This window comes from Taudactylus pleione, unplaced genomic scaffold, assembly GCF_031769625.1.
Source record: "Taudactylus pleione unplaced genomic scaffold, aTauple2 ptg001573l, whole genome shotgun sequence".
Lineage (NCBI taxonomy): Eukaryota > Metazoa > Chordata > Amphibia > Anura > Myobatrachidae > Taudactylus > Taudactylus pleione.
The window spans coordinates 6,527,734-6,547,499 of NW_028285970.1; the positions used below are offsets into that span (position 1 = coordinate 6,527,734).

The window sequence follows — 19,766 nt, forward strand, 5'->3', positions numbered from 1 at the left end:
TGCATAAGTGCTCCACAAATTATATATACTGTTCCTTTAAGAAAACAGGAAGCTACAGATGAGTCCTCATACATGTAGCCTCAATATGCCACGCAGTGCTACTTGTGTGAGTGAGCCGCTAGGTCCTGTGCTACTCTGCTAGCATCAGGCATCTTTTTTACCACAAATGCATCTAAGTCGCAATGTGATGCGACTATGAAGCACCAGCAGACTGTGCTGATTAATTTGACATGCGACTCTTGTATATCTGTGTGCACCTGAGGCTGTATATGAAGCACAATGGTGGAACATTGAACGAAAAAGGCTGTGACCACTACATTATAGCACTTCGTAACAGATTTAGAGTCTCAGTTGCAAACAGATATACAAGTGTCACATATCAAATGAATCAGCACAGTCTGCTGGTACTCACGCATTTGGCAAAAAAGATGCCCGGTGGTAGCAGAGTCTCACGGGACCTGGTGCGCCGAGAGGGTCTTTCTAGTGCAACTACAGCAAAGATGTGTAAGGACACATCTGTATTTCAGGCCGGGTTTACAAAAACCAAAGGTGACAATGTCTCCTATTTTATTCAGTAGACCAGGGGTTCCCAACCACGGTCCTCAAGGCACACTAACAGTCCAGGCTTTAAGGATAGCCATAGCTGAGCACAGGTGACTTAATTAGTACCTTAGTTATTTTGATTTCACCATCTGTGCTTAAGCATGGCTATCACTAAAACCAGGACTGTTAGTGTGCCTTGAGGACCGAGGTTGGGAATCACTGCAGTAGACTAATCTTTGTTTACCTGCAGACTCCATGCTGTTGTTTTAACAAGTAAGTGTTACTCTTGTAAAAATATTAAATTCTTACTGAACAGAGAATAGATTTAATGAGACAGAACTGTGATTTTATTTTAGTTAGGTAAAATGATAGCTGATACTGAAGCTTTAACAGAGGCATAAATATATAAATATTTTCAAGTACAATTTAGCATGACTCGCAGAACACAGCATATTATTTGTATAAAATAGATGTAAATAATAAACTTATAACATAGCACTTTACAATTAAAGTGAAAGCTAAGTGGATATCCCGTACACAGTCAGAAGTGAAACATAGAAGGCACAGTGTGTAATGGTGCCCATACACGGTACGATGGACAGTTTCGAAGGGTTGTACAGACCAATCGTATGAAAATAGGTGTTTTTTGTGTGTTCTACGTCCCCGCCGTCCTCTAGTTGGATCGCAGATCAGATGGTTTTGCAGAGAGATCTCAACCGATCGTGTACGATGTGACACACATCGTATGTACTTTTGTTCATCTGCGATCCGATGTAGGATCTGCGATGTCCCTGGCCACTCCCCGCCGCCATTTTTGCTGCATACAATCTATACAATCTTATACTATTTCAAATCGTGTACGATAGATCAAATCATATGGTCTTATGTGGAATCGTTGCATTTTAAACACAAATCGTACAGAATCTGAAGGGAAGAATTTTCAAGGGAAATTGTATGTGGCATCAGATCCGATTACAATTCGTGTATGGCTAGCATAAGAGCTTTTTAACAGGTTCCTCTATACATTAGAAAGAAGAAAAACTAATGAGGCACAAAATGTGGACTGTACAAATTTTAGGCTGATTGAAATAATAGTTTGACATGTAATAGTAAAAACATCCCCATAGACTGCAATTGCATCAGAAAATAATCCAAGGTATAATAATACTTACGTATTATAAATAAACCAATATTTTAATGAGTGTTGTACAGAAGAAACTTGTATGTTTCCCTTTTCATGCTGGTGATTTATATTTTTAGTCTGATTCTTTTTGACTTAGTTCCAGCATTGGTACATTGTGTCATTGTTCTCTACACATGTTTTCCAGGTTTCCCCAGTCATTATTAACACAGTGATCACAATCACATCCGCACTCTCCTCTCCCAGTAAAGAATCTGTAAGTGAAGTGACTAGTCCAGTTCCACCAGATCTGTGGAAAATAAAAGATTTGAAAGATTTGAAAATGTGGTTTCTTGAAGAGGAAAAAGAAAGTGAGAACAAATCTGGTGAAGCTAACAAGATGGCCTTAACAGGAGAGATGTTAGACCTGAGCATTGAATCCATTATCATAACTCTAGAAGCTGGTGTTGGCCACAGAACATTGCCCATGCTTCTAGCTAAGTCCTCTTTCAAAGGGAATGTGAAGAACTGGAGTACTCTAATAAATCTTTACTGCCAGCTTGAGCTCGAGGTACATTTACAATGAAACTTTTATTACAGTGAAACTATTAGCATTTTCATTTATTCTATCTGTGTATAAACATAGGGGCTGATGTTGAGTTGGATGCATAATTGGTTAAAACAAAAAAAAGTTTTGAAAAGGCACATGGCTAAATAGTGTATTTAACCCCAAGTGCAGAGGTGTAGGTATCTCACCATACGTCCAGCTCTGACGTACAACAAATACACTCAACCGAACAGAAGTGCAAGAAAAGTTTTTAACATTTGTTTTGATGGGTGAAATATACCTCTCTAATACAGCAGGTATAATCTTCCTTATATGCACGATCAATGAAGAAAGCACCTATCTACTTCAGAGGTCGATCTAGAATTAGAAGCAGTCCCGTAGTTTGTTTTCAGTGTTGGATCTCTAATGAGGGGGAGGCAGTGTGGATACAAAATTGAGAGTAAGAGGATTTACATAAGACAAAAGGAAAAAAACTGGGTATTTGAATATAATGATCTTATCTATTGCCTTTAAGGATCCAGTAAAGTTGGGTAACAAAAAAAAAGTCATACAAAGTAGAGTGTATATCTTTTACTTATAGTTGATGTAGTCCCATCAATGTCTAGTCAGCCAAGCTCCACTTGATCTATTTGGAGACATTTGGGTGCTGGCAAAGTAATACCCACAAGTATACATTTCCATGAGAGAGATGAAAACTGTCTTGGCATATTGTAAGGGGGGAAAGGGTGGTAGACTACACGAACCTTCTAATTTTTAATATACTGTATTCACCGATGCCTGTACTTTTTTGGGCTAATTTTACCTTTTCTTTGAAGATAGGCCCATACTTACAGGTATTATGGATAATTTCATTATAATATCAGACATTGTCCTTTGTTGGGGGACCATTATTAGATGGAATTTTAGAACAGGATAGTGGAGGAGCTTGCTCTGTTTGCTTGTCTTGCCCTGTTACCTCTATACAGTATGTTCTGGGCCAGCACATTGCTAGCAGAGGTACTACTCAGACTGCTACAGTATGTGAACATTTGGCTTGTAGAGTCCTTATGTATAGGACTCTTAAATATTACAGACCTTCCAAATAGTTATGTTGAATAAACAAATGGGAGCTCGGTTCGGGACTGTGCTGGTTGCACAAAGGCAATAAAGGCATCCTAAGGAACATATGCCCTTGCTTAGTGGAGTTTCTTTTTTAGGATAGGCTAGCAGTTTCTGCCACTACACCAACACCATACTTTCTCAGGCACAACAATAACATGTAAATTGAGGAACCGGTATACAATTATTTCTATGCAGGTACATTACTACAATGAAATGTTTGGAGTGTGGGAACCACTACTAGAACCTTTGGAAATTGAGAAAAGTGATGACTTCCGACCCTGGAGCCTTGAAGTTAAGGTATTCCTGTTATAAAATATCTTATTAGTTAATTATTTGAATAAATAAAATCTGCTATATGTGAATACTGTTTATTTTCTGGTAAGACAATTTATGTCATCACTTTAATTTTTTTTTCTAATTCATGCCATTGACCATGGGTATAGGCTGGAGCAGGAGGAGTCCGGGCATCAACTAGTTAAACTTTTTCTCCCAGCAGCCTCAGCTCCTCCTCTCCTATACCCCGCCCCCAGCCACAGGCAGACCAGTTTAGTTAGCAAGCCCAAGGCAGGATCGAGAAAGAAGACCAACACACACAGATGTCCAAACACCCAGAAACGCTAAAAGGAGAACTGGAAGTAGTGTTTTAGTCTGGTGCCTTGCAAAAGCAGTTTTAGATACTGCTTTTAAGCAGTCTTGCTTTTTCTCTGGCCTCAGCCTTCTACAGGGAGGAGTATGCTCAGTTTCTCTCCCGGACTCTTCAAATGGCAGTTCTGTCCCGGTGGAACTCGTCTCATCTACAGCTGAAGACGCGGAAGTTCATCCTCTCTTGAGAAGTTCGACTCTCCCTCCTGTGGTGGCTCCAGGGTTCCCACTTGGACAGAGGTCGCCCCTTGACTTCACGAATGGGTTCTCACCACCACTGATGCAAGTCTGCGCTGGTGGGGGGTGGTAACCTGTCAGCAGATATTTCAGCGTCAGGGGACGGCTCTGGAGAGCTGGTTGCCGATAGATGTTCTGGTGCTTCTTGTGGTCTTCAGGGCTCTTTGCCTGGCTCTGCCGCTTTTCCAGCATCTTTCTGTCCAGGTACAGTACGATAACACGACAGCTGTCGCCTACATCAACCATCAGAGCAGCAATTGCAGTCGAGCCACCTTCATGGAGGCGAGTTGCTTTCTCAGCTGGGCAGGGTGTCATCTTCTGGCTCTGTCAGCAGCTTTTTTTTCCCCCGAGGTTCAGAATTGGAAGGTGAACTTCCTCAGCTGCCAGGATGTTCACAACAGCGAATTGGCACTTGACCCAGGCTGCGTACGTCTTGACGGACCTGTGAAAGTTCACTCTCCTGTACGTGTTTCCCCCGATCCTGCTGATTCCACGGGTCCTCTGTAAGTTCACATTGAAGGGCGGCAAGGGTATTCCTGGTAGCCCCCGGTTGGTCACGTCGAGTTGGTACTCAGATCTCCTTGGCCTTTCCGTTGACGCTCCGCTGCGTCTTCCTTGGCGAGAGGTTTTTCTGTCTCGGGCCCATGCTTCCATCTGGATTTCTGAACCGTTTTGCTTCAATGGGATGGTTTGTGAGACATTAGTCCTACGAATGTTTTTTCCGGCTCAGTCAGTCGTACTATGCTGAATACCTGTATGCCCTCCTCTGCAAAAAAATTTCACCGCATTGATGGACTTACTTTGCTTGGTGTTCTGACAGGAACTTTAACCCTGCATGTTTTTTCTCTCTCGGGTTCTCTCCAGGCGGAACTGCAATTGGGCCTCCGCCATCTTTGCAGGTATGAAACCGTACTTCCAGAGTCACATTGATCTGATGCCTGACGCACGGACTTTCATCCTCCGTTTGTTTCTCCGGTGGCATTTTGGCACTGGTCTTTGGTGCTTAGGGCTCTTCAGTCGTTGCCCTTTGAGCTTTTTCCCAAGGTGGACATTCATGGGTTTATGTGGAAGACCGTTTTCCTACTGGCTATTGCGTCGGTCTGGCTGGCTTCAGACTTGGGCTCGTTGTCCTGTCGCTCCCCATTTCTGTTTTTTAACTTGGATCGGATCGTTCTTCGAAGTCACTTAGGCTACCTTCTTAAGGGTCCCTGTTTTTACAGCACCTGATTTTTTTTTTGGAGGAGGCCTCTTTGGACGTTGTGTGGACCCTCCAGTCATAGGACCCGGATCACTGTAAGACAAGTCCATTTTTTTTCTTTTCTTACTTTCACTGACTGGTCTGGTCTTCAAAACAGGCTTTGGCCAGTTTGCTCCGTTTGACTATCACGGAGTGATACGCTGTATCGGACCTCCCTGTTCCATCTGGGGTGATGGCTCATTCCACCAGATACATCTTGGGCAGCTCGCCGGGGTGCGTTGCCTGAGCAACTTTGTAGGGCGGCCCCATGATCCTCCGCCCATACATCCCTCAAATTCTATTCATTTGACACCTTCGCTACCATGCACACAGATTTTGACGCAGCTTCGGCGCATCCCCTCCCTTAGGGCAGTAGCTTTGGGACATCCCATGGTCAATGCCTGTGTCCCCTATGGCATGAAGAAGAAAAGAGATTTATTGTCTTAGCTGGTTAAATACTTTTCTTCTGAATCCATAGGGGACATAGGTCGCCCACCCTGACGTGCCTGGCTGGCGGAGTTTTTACTCTACTTCCAGTTCTCCTTTTAGCATTTGTGGGTGTTTGGATCTCTGTGTGTCGCTCTTCCTTCTCCTCTTTCTCGCTTTTGCCTTGGGCTTGCTAACTAAACTGGCCTGCCTGGGACTGGGGGCAGGGTATAGGGCAGGAGATGCCGGGGCTGCTTGGAGAAAAAATTTAACTAGTTGGTGCCTGGACTCCTCAAGCTCCAGCATATACCCATGGTCAGTGCCTGTATTCCCTATGGATTCCAAAGAAAAGGATTTAACCAGGTAAGACCATAAATCTCCTTTTTCAAGCTTTGAAGAAATAGCGTTCGATTATATCTGAAATATACACAAAATTAGAAGATACATCAAAGAATTGGAAGCATACTAACATTGTTTTTACATGTACACAATACTTTTTCTTACATGTAGACAATTTGCTAGGACATTGCTTCTTATACACAGATTCCTGGAACAATATTTATTGCATATACACAGATTCATATGACATTGCTTTTTACACATACACAGTTTCCTGGGACAATACATCTTACATATATGGATTCCTGGGGCAATACTTATTACATATACACAGATACATGTGACATTGCTTCTTGCTTATACACAGTTTCTTTGGACAATACGTCTTACATATACACAGTTTCCTGGTACAATACATCTTAAATATACATATTCTTTGGACATTGCTTCTTACATGTACACAGATTCTTTGGACAGTACTTCTTACATGTACAGATTCCTGAGACATTGCTTCTTACATATATACAGATTCCTTGGACAATACTTCTTGCATATACATAGATACATGTGACCTTGCTTCACACAAATACACAATTTCCTGGGACAATACATCTTACATGTACACACTTTTTGTGATAATACTTCTTACATATACACAGTCGTGCGATAGAATGTATAATGATGAGTAAGCACATTATATCAAAGTTTATAGACCACTTTTGTTTCAAGGATAAATTATATATTCTCAATAATCTATGGTGGGATTTTAATGTGTGGAAAATGAAGTGTTTGATTTTTAAAAATACTGTATACGATTATGAACATTAAAGTGTTTTTTTTCTTTTTCTTTTGCATGCTTGACATATTCTCGATGTTTGTGATTTGGTGTGATGCTTTAATAAAAAGTGAATTAAAAAAATATATAATTGCATTCTAGATGAAAAAGAAATTAAGGAAACAAGTTTGTGAAACAGATGGTGAGGAGGAGAATTACAAGATACCGGAATTTGTTACGGCAATAAACATTTTTTCCAGGGACCAGCTAAATATCACACTATCTAAATGTGGTATGGCAATGCTCAGTAACCTAGGGCAGGTAAGAGACTTGGTAAAAGCCCATCAGCATTCAAGGACAATAGATTTGTAACTCAACATATTTAACTCTTTGCTAAACAGTGCCAGGAATTTTAACTCATTGTAATTTTAAATGATTAAAGTAAAATAAAGATTTGACTAAAAACCAGACATTTTCTCTTTTAAAATGTTTGTAACCAAATATCATAGGCTAAAAGCTGTTTTCATTTGACTGTACGCATTAAAGCAATTAACAAAATCGTATTACTTTGTGTTGCAGGCATTTGCTGAAGCAGCCAGCAAAACATCAGATGTCTTCAAGAAAGATCAAGCTCCATTTGTAGTTAAAAATTCCCTAGGCCTTCGTGTATCTGTTTCTCCCAGCGACTCGTTTAGAGCCTTAAATGTTGACCCGGGTTTAAAGACTTTAGAATTGGATGACGCTGAGAGTCTTAATATGGATTATGTCCGTTCCAAAAGCCAGACTGATCAGTTTTCCGCTATGACCAGCCTCAGCAGCAAACATTTCTACATCCAGTTGAGTAAGTCACAGTGGACTCATAATATGTGTGCAACTTTTTGTGTTTATTATAATTTTTTTTAATTGCATGTTGGTTTAATTCAACAAATTCTTTTTAGAATGGGGCTGATTCAGAGTTCTACGCAAACCCGATGGTTTGCGTTCAGTTTTAATGTTTGGAGACCTTGGCATGTACGGTGTTAGGCAGACAAAACGGGGGCGGCCCTGTTCTCTGGGTGTGCTGAAGCCAGTGGTGGCGTCCTTGTATACAGCTTCACAACTTCATCTGCGTGAAAACACCGGCCATCCAAAGTAAGCTGAAGGTTATTCAGATGGCAGATGGTCACGCAGAGTGACACAATGCTGCGGATCACAGAAACCGGCAGGAAGCCTCTATTTTCTCTACACACCTTCTGCGGCATTAGCATATTTTAGCATCACTGCTGCGACGCAGTAACAATGCTAAAAGCGTACAACTCTGAATCATGCCCAAGGTTAATGCTGAATTGGTCATGCATGAATTTTACTGATGTGCAGTTTTGATGGTGCCTGAGGTTCCAGGCACATTGTGTTTTGGCAATGTTGCATGGCTACGTAAGCAAAACCGTAAACATGCCCGACTGATCAATAGAGCATCACTGTTGTAGTGTTTGGAGGGCATTGTGGATATTAGAGGTGACTCCAAAAGTGTTATCTTTCCCAGGTCCTCCGTGTTGGGATTAATGTGACCCAGTACCATTTCACATTTATTTCAGAAACATATTGTTAGAGCAAAATTTTTCTATGTACCCATCTAAACAAAGGATACAGTATATTCTAAAGGAGTCGCTTGCATAGTCCAATAGTATGCAATCACTTGGACGGAGACTTGTCCCACAAAATTTCACTCCTTAGGAAACAAATTGAATTGCAGATGTATATAGAGAACATCCTCCATAGTTGCTTCCACGGGGCTGATGCACTTTATCACCTGTTGTGTCTTTGGTAGAGTAGTCTTCAGCAGTGACACCATATGGCCATTCATACCCCTGATTCTTTTTCCTGAGGCAGAAAAGCTCAATACTGAGTAATATTGATCTTAAGTGCTACAAGTAATGTATTTGTAGCTGGATTCAGAGATGACTTTGGGGAGGTTCACAATCTAGTCATAGGGGCATATTCAATTAGAAGCGAAAAGTCAGTTGCCGGACTTTTCGACGTCATCTGAGGTTTTGGCTGCGATAAAGTATCGCGCTCGTCCCTGCGATTCCCCGTATTCAAATTCAAATCGGCGAAAAAGGGACCCGGCAAATAGGAAATCGGTGAAAAGTCCTGTCATTTTTGGGGAAATCAGCCTGACACCCCCCAAAAGATGCTCTGACATGGGGGTTCACTATGGGTACCCTCGAGTAGCCCTGCTAAAGGTATTTGGGGTCTTTAAATGGTCTCAATAGGTGCTATTTAGCATCTTTGGTAAAGTGGTGAAGAATAGCATTTAGCAATTTTTTTTATTTTTTTTTATTAAATAAGTTGTCCCATCAAATTTGGGGTACTTGAAAATGGGTACTAGCATATTTTAAAGTGGCTAATGTGATTTTTTTTAAAACATGAAAAATCCACTTGCAGCAACCACCTACAAACAAAAAAAACACCTGGCGCATATTTGGGGACCCCCCTGAGTCTATTTCGCTAGTTTAGAAGTTAGTCCCCCTTTTTTTTTTTTTGCTCCCAAAATGAAAGTACTTATTTTGGGGGTGTCCTGTGTGGTTTTTTAAGATTTTTTTTGTCGCAGTTAACGTCAAGGGGGGTATACAAAGGATGCAGAGTGGTTTCTGCACCTCTGCACCCCATATCCGCAATTCTGCACTTTTTTCCGCCGGGTATTCATAGACAAAACTTTTTTGCCTATTACATTGCATTGCGTTTTCGCACCGGCGAAAAGACACTACAATTGAATACGGGGATAACTGAAATCGGCGAAAATGACATCAGCTAAAAAAGTTTTGCCGAGAACGGCTTTTCGCTCCGAATATGGCTAATAATGCCTTAGCTACAGTACTACAATGCAGTCTGCATTTTCTATGGGTGTGGCTTCATGATCAGATCATTCAGGTAGTGGGGAATGCACATTCACCAAACTGGGCTCTCATTTTGTACCGAACATGTGGTGCTTCTCACTGGTAACCCTCTGGTCATCCTCCCATGTTTTCAGGAAACTTTCCACTCTCTAATCTATAGAGATCATAAACAATGAGTCATTTTGGAGAGGTATGGCCATCTGGATTCACAAACATGGTTAAAGCATTCTTAAACAGTCTGAGCTCAATTCAATTAGGTGTGACTATGTTGCATCCGCTAGTAGGTGTGGCTATTTGCTGCAGTTACGGTACCGCTGGACTTGTGGATTTATGTTTGCAGCCCCATAGAGGGCGAGTTCCGCTGCTATTGCCGGTGTTTCTACGCCGTTGCAATGGAAACTTGCTCCGCTCGCTTGTAACTGAATTGAGCTCTCTGTGTGAACCAGTATTGTGGAGAGCAAGCAGAGCATTTATGGCCAAACAAAGATGGTGTGGCAGGTCAACTAAGTTGGGCCTGGTGAACTAAGTGTGTGTAACATACAGATGTAGCCACTCTCATCGTTGCCGTGATGCATCTGCACGTATCGCAGCATAGCGCTGCATCCACCAGGCAATTCAGATTGTAGATCCAATGATATTCTTTATCTAATAGTGTCCAAAGGAAAATCTTAAAAAAATAAAGTATACCAAAGAATTCAAATCAATGTATTGTTTTAAAAAAAAAAAAGAAGAGAAACCTCACCCGCTCACAAGTTTACATATTTGTGTATATAAAACAAAAAATTTGAAAGTACATAATGTGTATATATTTCTTCACAAAATAACCTCAAATAAACAATAACTTGTGAATTTCATCACACTCTGATTAGCAGACTGCACTTACACATTGTATTGAAAGGATGTTTTCTCTCCATAAGGGATCATGAAATAAAACTCAAACATAGCATAGCGCCCTTAATGATTACAAGAAAGAAAGATATTAAGTTTGTCACATGGAAACAAATTCAAAGAGACATACAAGGTTCTTGGAGTCGGAGTATTTATCCAGCCAGACTATCATAGAGGAACTTTCTCACTAGATCAGGGCTTGATAAATCCCAGGGGCCAGGTCGCCATGGCAACCAAGATTTTAGTCCTGGCGACTAATTTTTGATTAATGAAACCACAAAGCACAGAAACACATTCATCATCAGTGTACTGTTTAGGGATATATTTTGCTGTAGCTGCAATAACTCCGTCTGACCGCAAGGAAGCACTGTAACCGAGCTCCCGCCTTGCTCCAACTCCAATCGTTTAAGTCTATCTCACCAGAAGAGAGGGCTGGAGCTGCTGAAATTATGGTTGAGGGGGGAGCAGGAAGTCAGAAGTCAGGAATAAACTGCAGGTATATGACTGGGCTAAGGGAAAAGGGGCAGTCAGTAAGATCCCGTTATGCCTGCAATGCCCGGGAATCTGCCCCCCTGGTATGTGTAACGCTGTGAGGATCTGCTAGCTTGTACGTAATAGTGATCACTCATTCTATGGGGGGATATGGGAGTAGTAACTGCCACTAACTGTTATACATGGGGCATATGTATGGTGTGCTGCTAATGCTCCAAAGTCCATACACGCAAGTGCTGAATAGATGGAAGTAATGTGTGTGTGTGTATGTGTGTTAGGTGCGCAAAGCGTTGTATAGTGTGTGTGTTAGGCGCACAAAGCGTTGTACAGTGTGTGTTAGCCTCCCATTTGCAGCAGCTCTCACTAAGTAATAAGAGCTGGCACGTTGCATTTCCCTAGGAAAGTTTGTTGCAGAGTTTCTCTCACTTCTGCCTCGTGCCTGTTGTCATAGCCCTACTTTTTGGGATAATATGTATTTGGGCCCTACTATGTGTCATATTTTGATATGGGGGCAGATATGGACGTGTAGCAGAATCTGATGACCATTAAGTGGGCATGTGTGGTGGTCTGATGGCATGTGGGGGAGGTTGAGGGGCATTGAAGGGGCATGTGTGGTGGTCTATACAAGTTTTCATATATTTTGGACCCAAGCGATAGTCTGGCTCCTAAACTTTTAAGCTGGCTCCTAGATTTTACAAAAATTTGTCAAGCCCTGCACTAGATGATGGTTTAAAGCTGGTAACATCAAAAATATGAAAATATGGGTACACTGGGCCTGATTCAGACCCGGACACGAAGCCGCGATCGCTCGCGGACGAAAGGAGCAGGGTATGCAAATTACGCGATCGCACTGTGTGGCGTAAGGACGCCCTCTATGTCTTAGAGAGCGACGGTAGTGAGCGAATACAGGTGTATAAAGACGCCCACTTTCCTTTCGCCCACGTCCTCTCCAGGAAGTGTATGATTAATTGGTAACATCGAGAGCCATCGGAGCTGCACGCATTGCTTGAGGTAGCCCCTACCCTGCCGCAAGCACTGCGATCAGTGCTGACTGAAATACAATCAGGTGACGTGTACAATAATGATGGACGCCCTTTAAATGCTGTTTTGACGCCCAGACACAAATCCACAAGCACCTTCCCCTGTTACCACCCACAAACGGCACTATCTGTCACTCAAGGTAGTGCTCAGTCATTGTGCTACGAGCGCACGATGCCCGATCGCAGTGATTGGTTTGCGCACGTACACTGCGATGCATGCGCACAATGCAAACCATCAGCAGCTACGAGCGAACGTTTCTTAGCGTCCGGGTCTGAATCAGGCCCCCAGGGTGAAACTTATAAATTCCCAATCCAACGGCATAACAAGTATCTTTTTATTAAAAACTATAAAAACCTCAAATAAACATGGAGAAGCAAGTGTTTTTTACCAGATATAATGCATCAAAGGCTTTAACAAGTGTAATTGATGTCATCTCCTGGGAGTCCTAGGACTACTTCAAGCAAGATGTTTCAAATGCACCAGTCAGTAGAAAAAAGCAGCCCCTCAATCCACCATTAGCGCATTTCAGCATGTGCCTTTATCAAAATGGTGGGGGTATCACTCTCGTAAGTCCTTTAAACATCAGACTTTAGCCAATGAATTGTGCTATTGTTAGTCACATGCGCATATATGTGTGTGTGTGTATATATATATATATATATATATATATATATGTCACATGCACATATATGTATACGTGTGTGTGTATATATATAATATATATATAATTAATTACACATAATTCATATGTCGGTGGCACCTAATAACATAAACATCGAAAACTAGAATCCATGTGTTGTTTTGAACTGGAGACACTCACATTTCACTTTGTTTAATTTAGTGCGGCTTCTGATTCAGTTTATTTTAGATGCTGTATCCCTTTTTGACTGAAGATGAAACCGTGAATACTATAGACCCAGCCAAGTGTACTTATAAAGAAACTATTCTTATAGTACTTTGATAATGGAATCCTGGGCTTTACGAACCAGAGAAGCGGTTTTACCCATTGTATATGCCAGAAGTACATTACATGTTATCCCTGGCTCCATGGCTTGTGATGTTTAGATCTATCATTTGAAAAAAGTTATGTTTCATAAATACATTTTGTAAAGTATGGTGATTTACTCATTTATGTATTTGCAAGGTTAAAGAGTAAAATTAAACTTGTCTCCAGTATATCCTTCACAAATAAAGAGCAAACCATGGGCCTCATTCAGACCCGCTCACAAGCGCCTATGCGCTCGCAAGCGGGTTGATGTTGGGTCACTGCACACGCGCCGCGTGCGCACGGCGCATGCACAATCCCCGGAGCGAGAGAGAAATTCTCTCACTCCGGGGCTCGCTACAAAAGGGGCGGCTGTCGATGTTGAGCGACTGCTCGCACCGTTTTGTAGGCGTGATGGGGGATGGCCAGACAAACGGAGGCGTTCCTGAAGGAACGCCTGCCATTAGTAGGCGACCCTACTGACATCACCAGTGATGTCAGTAGGGAGCTTCCTGCTCTGTTAGAGCAGGAAGCTGCCTGGGGCTTGCGGTAGACGGGACCCTACCGCAAGGGTCTACTCGCAAGCCCAGATGGTCGCGATGGTCTTGATCATCGCGACCATCAACCTGGCTGCTCGCTAAAGCTGAGGGTGGTCACCCACAGCTTAGCAAACGGCCAGGAGGCCGACTCTTTACAGAGAAGCGGCCGCCCTCATTCAGAGCGAGCGCTCGCATTTTGCGAGTGGCTCTGAATGAGGTCCCATGTCTGTAAGATATTGCATGTGTTGTAAAGGTGCTGTCCAAAAGTCTGAAAATATGTGTTAAATAATGTTTACATTTTTCTACATGGAATTAATGAATGTCTTCCATACTAGCTCCCTGGAATCACTCATCTACTGACAAGATTACATTAACCAAAGTGGGACGAAGTCTTTACAGTGTGAGACACTCTGATTCAGGAGTTGAGCGATATATTGTTTGCCAGATTGATACTGTGGAAGGATCTAAATATATAACAATACGATCCCCATTACAGGTATGTAGTTGTTTTGAACTTATTGAAGACAACAGTAAAGTTATTAGCTTTGTTACACCAATGTAATGTTACATATTTGCCTTGTACATGATACATGTTACTACAAGTTTCCTGTAACAACCACCTATCCAGTCACATGCTCACTACCATGATCCCCTGCAGCTAGATGCGCACTACCATGATCCTTTGCAGTCACGTACTCACATGTCTATGTTCTCTAAACGGGTGTGGGTGTATCTGCATGTAAAATGCTACCTTACAGTGTCAAAGGCTGCAACACTGTAACATAGTGTTTCGCATTCAGATACACCCACACCCGCTCAGAGAACATAGGCATGCTGCATACCATTTTAATCAGCAGAAGCAGCTTGTGCTAGCTATTCGTATCGTTGTGTGAATACGACACATTTGAATGTATAAAGATGCACAAAAAGACGCTCAGCGCTATTAAGTCACGCCACAGCATGGCGCGACTAGAAGGGCTGTTTAACGCCGCCAGGAGGCTAGATGTATGTGGACCCATCTGTACACACATTACCACGAGCCCTTCAGTCACATACGTACTACTGTACCGTAATCTCCTGCAGTCACATACTTACTACCTTGAGTCCCTACAGTTACATACTCACTACCATGAACCCCTGCAGCCAGATACACACTACCATGAACCCCTGCAGTCACATACTCAGTGCCATGAACCCCTGCAGTCACATACTCAGTGCCATGAACCCCTGCAGTCACATACTCAGTGCCATGAACCCCTGCAGTCACATACTCAGTGCCATGAACCCCTGCAGTCACATACTCAGTGCCATGAACCTCTGCAGTCACATACTCAGTGCCATGAACCCCTGCAGTCACATACTCAGTGCCATGAACCCCTGCAGTCACATACTCAGTGCCATGAACCCCTGCAGTCACATACTCAGTGCCATGAACCCCTGCAGTCACATACTCAGTGCCATGAACCCCTGCAGTCACATACTCAGTGCCATGAACCCCTGCAGTCACATACTCAGTGCCATGAACCCCTGCAGTCACATACTCAGTGCCATGAACCTCTGCAGTCACATACTCAGTGCCATGAACTCCTGCAGTCACATACTCAGTGCCATGAACCCCTGCAGTCACATACTCAGTGCCATGAACCCCTGCAGTCACATACTCAGTGCCATGAACCCCTGCAGTCACATACTCAGTGCCATGAACCCCTGCAGTCACATACTCAGTGCCATGAACCCCTGCAGCCAGATACGCACTGCCATGATCCTCTGCAGTCACGTACTCCCTACCATGAACCCCTGTAGTCACATACTCAGTACCATGAACCCCTGCAGTCACATACTCAGTGCCATGAACCTCTGCAGTCACATACTCAGTGCCATGAACCCCTGCAGTCACATACTCAGTGCCATGAACCCCTGCAGTCACTTACTCGGTGCCATGAACCCCTGCAGTCACATACTCAGTGCCATGAACCCCTGCAGTCACATACTCAGTGCCATGAACCCCTGCAGCCAGATACGCACTGCCATGATCCTCTGCAGTCACGTACTCCCTACCATGAACCCCTGAAGTCACATACTTACTACCATGAACCCCCGCAGTCACATTCGTACTCCCATGAACCCCTTGTGGTCACGCACTACGGTGAATCCCTGCAGTTACATACTCACTGCCATAAACTCCTGCAGTCACACACTAACAACCATGGACCCTTGCAGTCACGTACACACTGCCATGAATCTCTGCAGTGCAAACACATATGCTCTACTATAAACCCCTGCAGTCACCTTACTACTGAGAAACCCCTGCAGTCACATACTTACTTCCATGAACCTTACAGTCATAAACCCCCTGCAGTAACATTCACACTACCAAGAACCCCTGCAGTCATAAACTCACTATCATGAACACCCTGCAGTAACATTCACACTACCAAGAACCCCTGATACACATTATTGTGAAACCCTGCAGTCACATATGCACTACCATGTTCCAATAGATTCCATAACAACATTAGATGTATCTTCTGTGCTTACACACCCTCTGTGGTAATATGCTCATGTGATTCTGTGGCACAGACTCCAATTACAGCCATCTAGAATCCAGATCCCTACTGTTAGTGGAATTCTTGAAGCAGATCCGCAGTCTTCCAGGAATAACCTGTCTCTCCCAACATGTGCTATCTTTGACCCTGATATCATGACCCCCTTTCTGCATTGTTAATGCTTAACAAATGGTATGCTTTTTTTGTGATTGCAGATAAGAAATCACTTTTCTATTGCATTTGAAATTTATCATGACGACACATATTTAGGGACTGCTGAACCGGAAGATGACTTCAACATACCATTATCATCCTACAGGTACACTTGTTTTTAAGAAGTTAATATGTACTGCACTCTTTAAATACAAGGGACAGATTCAGTAAGTGACAGTACCTTGCACGATAATTCTCCACGGGATGTTAAGTAGTGAAAGCTTTGCTTATTTTTATTCACGTCCCATAGAGAGGCAAGCAAAAAAATAAAGCAAGGCTTTCATTCCGTATAAGCCAGAAATGTGCGCTGCCGCACATCACCCAAGATTATGGTGAAACCTCTTGGCTAATTGAATCTGCCCCAAAAATTGACCTATACTGATTTTAGCACTATCTTAAAGGGAACAATTCTATGCTATGAAAACATGTAAGAAAAAATACCTGTCTCTTTGAAGAATATGTATTCTATAACCTACAGTAGTATATTTATATTATAAAATAAAGTCACATGTAGAATGCTTGCTACAGTTACTAGGGATGGTAGGATATATTTTGACAGATAGGGTAGTTTATACAACAGATCGAATCCCACAGTTATGATGCATACAAGTAGGGCATTTTGTATTATTGATGCCTGTTTCAGTAATTTTTGAGGATAGTCCTTATACTGTTTAGGCAAGCATATGTTAACCCCAAAATGATTACATTTAGAAACATCACTTGGCAATACTATCCTACAGATTGATGCTTCTATAGGTCAGAGCTTATATATGAGGGAGGTCATGCATCTGTGGTGTAACTTACAGTTCTCCCTTGTTAAGAAAAAAGTGCTTATGCTGGGCATACACTGCCAGATAAAATGTCTGTCAGACCGACAGACATTTTATCTGGCAGGCTGCCAGCCGCAGATGTCCGCGGCATACACTGTGAGAGAAGTCTCACAGTGTATAGCCCGACATCCGCGATCCGCCCCCGGGGGAGGAGACATTTCCCTGTTCCTTCCGTAGGAAGGAACACAGGAAATGTCTGTCTGTCGGCTGCGCTGGGCATACACTGCCCGATGCGGCCGACAGTTTACCGGGTAATATCGCATCGGGCGGGCATGCTGGACAATCCAGCATGCCCGACCGAGCAATATTTAACCCTCGGTCGCCCCCCCCCACGCTACAATTATCGCGGCGATCGTCCCGATAATTGTAGCGTGTATGGCCAGCATTGGATATGATAAGAAATAAAAACATAACAACATAATTCCCATCAAACCTGTTGGAAGTGCAAAACCGTAAAAATAGGTGAGGCCATATAGGTGTGTAAACTAGCAAGTATTCTTGGTGGAGTTTTTTGTAAGGATTCTGAATTTTTGGCCCATAATACACTATTGTGCAATGAAAGCACTGTAATTTGTTCTTCTTAGAAAAGAAAACATATTGTAAAATATCCAATTAGCTTTTAGGTTTTAAAGCTTCATCACTACATGTGTAACTAAAAGTAAGATATGTGGGTAAATCTATATTTGGTTAATTCTCTGTATTACTTGGATAGAATAGAGTACCGTGACTAGTAATGTCATAAAGTGTACATTTAAATGTTTCCAGAAAGGTGAGAGGCCTGGTTGGTTTCCCGGAAAATACATACTCCTCAGATATAAGGCTGAACCGTGGTATGCACACTTCTCTGACATTCTCTGTACCCTCAATAGGTCAACACTGTGCTTTAAGCCAGTGCAAGAAGGATATGAAAAATGTGAAGGAATCGGCTTTGAAGAGTTCTTAAAAAACCAGGGTTCGCTGATAGAGACGAAATGTCAGTCTTGTAAGAATAATAGGGATTCACTCATTGTAAACGTTGTGCCCGTGATGGACATCCTGATATCCTCAGCTTGCACTGATGAGAGGTGGGACCTGCCGTACGTTGTTCATTTGTGGCCAAGCATTGTTCTCCGCAACTTACTTCCTTATCAAATTGCGTACTCTATTGAGGTATGTGGATCATTTTATGAAAGAGCTATACAGTAAATATGCCTCTACAGTCACTTAAATGGGATTATTATTTAAAAACATATTTTGTGCCAAAACAGTATAGCCTAGCACAAGTAAAATCTTTGAAACCCATAAACCGATGTTCTGCTGCTGTAGTCTACACTACTGAGAGTCATAAAGAAACTTGTAAGACCACTTTTATAAGCACATCTAAAGTGTCAGTGAAAACTGGAGATGAGCCTAACCATTTTGTTGCTATCAGGCATAGTGCCAGAACCAGAGATGGAGACAGTGACACTCTGTTATACCATCAGGTCACTTACATTGTTTATTGGTTGCCTTGACATCTTTGCTGAATTCCAGAAGTGAACAAGTGCTATAGTATAGTAGTCATTCATTCATTATTGCTGTCAGGGCTGGGCTGATTAATTTGTCCTGATTGGTCTCAAGTGAGTTTATAATACTGTTGGCGGCACTCACTCATGGTCTGTTATAGCGTTTACATATGTTCTGTTGTTTTTCTGTAATCCTGCTCATTACTGACCCTCTTTGTTTTGAGTATTCTGACTGTTGTCCTCCTGCTAAATTATTGATTATACTTACTCCTGCTAAATTATTGATTATACTTATCTGCTACCTACCTAAAGCTGGATACACACCTAAAAAAGATATCTGCAGATCAACTGATCTGCAGATGATGGTTGTTCATACTCACTGAACAACCATCATTTGTCACCTGGCCGCGGGTCCCGCTGACCGGGAGTTGCGTCGTGCCCCCCTCCCCATGGCATCTGCAGCAAGTGTACGGTCAGTCGACTGACTGCCCGTGCACACAGCACAATGAGCAGATATATCTGCCATCGACTGTGCTGCACAGCCGACGCAATATGTCTGTGAACAACGTCGCCCACAGATATATCGCTGGTACACACTGGCTGACGCACACACAACATATTGTCCGATCCATTGACCGGCCAATATATCTGCCAGTGTGTACCCAGCATTAGATTTTGCGTGTTACGGTTTATGATTGTACGCTGCCTGCCTTGACCCCAGCTTGTGGCTTTCTATTCTCTTAGCTACCTGACTATTTTTTACTGTATTGTCTTGCTGTTTGTTATTACCTCCTCACCCTGGCAGACCTGTATACTCAGCAGACTATTGATTGGGTTTGTTTGCACCAGCTTTTATGTAAACCACATAAGTGCTGGGTCTACAG

General features: G+C 42.6%; 1 protein-coding gene across 1 annotated transcript in view; it reads left to right on the top strand.

Moving 5' to 3' along the window:
* VPS13A (vacuolar protein sorting 13 homolog A) overlaps window positions 1–19,766 on the top strand; it is a 314,889-nt gene that overhangs the window by 172,934 nt on the left and 122,189 nt on the right. The window contains 7 exon segments of the mRNA XM_088464073.1: window positions 1,872–2,234; window positions 3,528–3,629; window positions 7,151–7,309; window positions 7,568–7,829; window positions 14,145–14,305; window positions 16,571–16,674; window positions 18,268–18,547. Coding sequence (XP_088320199.1) covers window positions 1,872–2,234; window positions 3,528–3,629; window positions 7,151–7,309; window positions 7,568–7,829; window positions 14,145–14,305; window positions 16,571–16,674; window positions 18,268–18,547 — 1,431 coding nt within the window.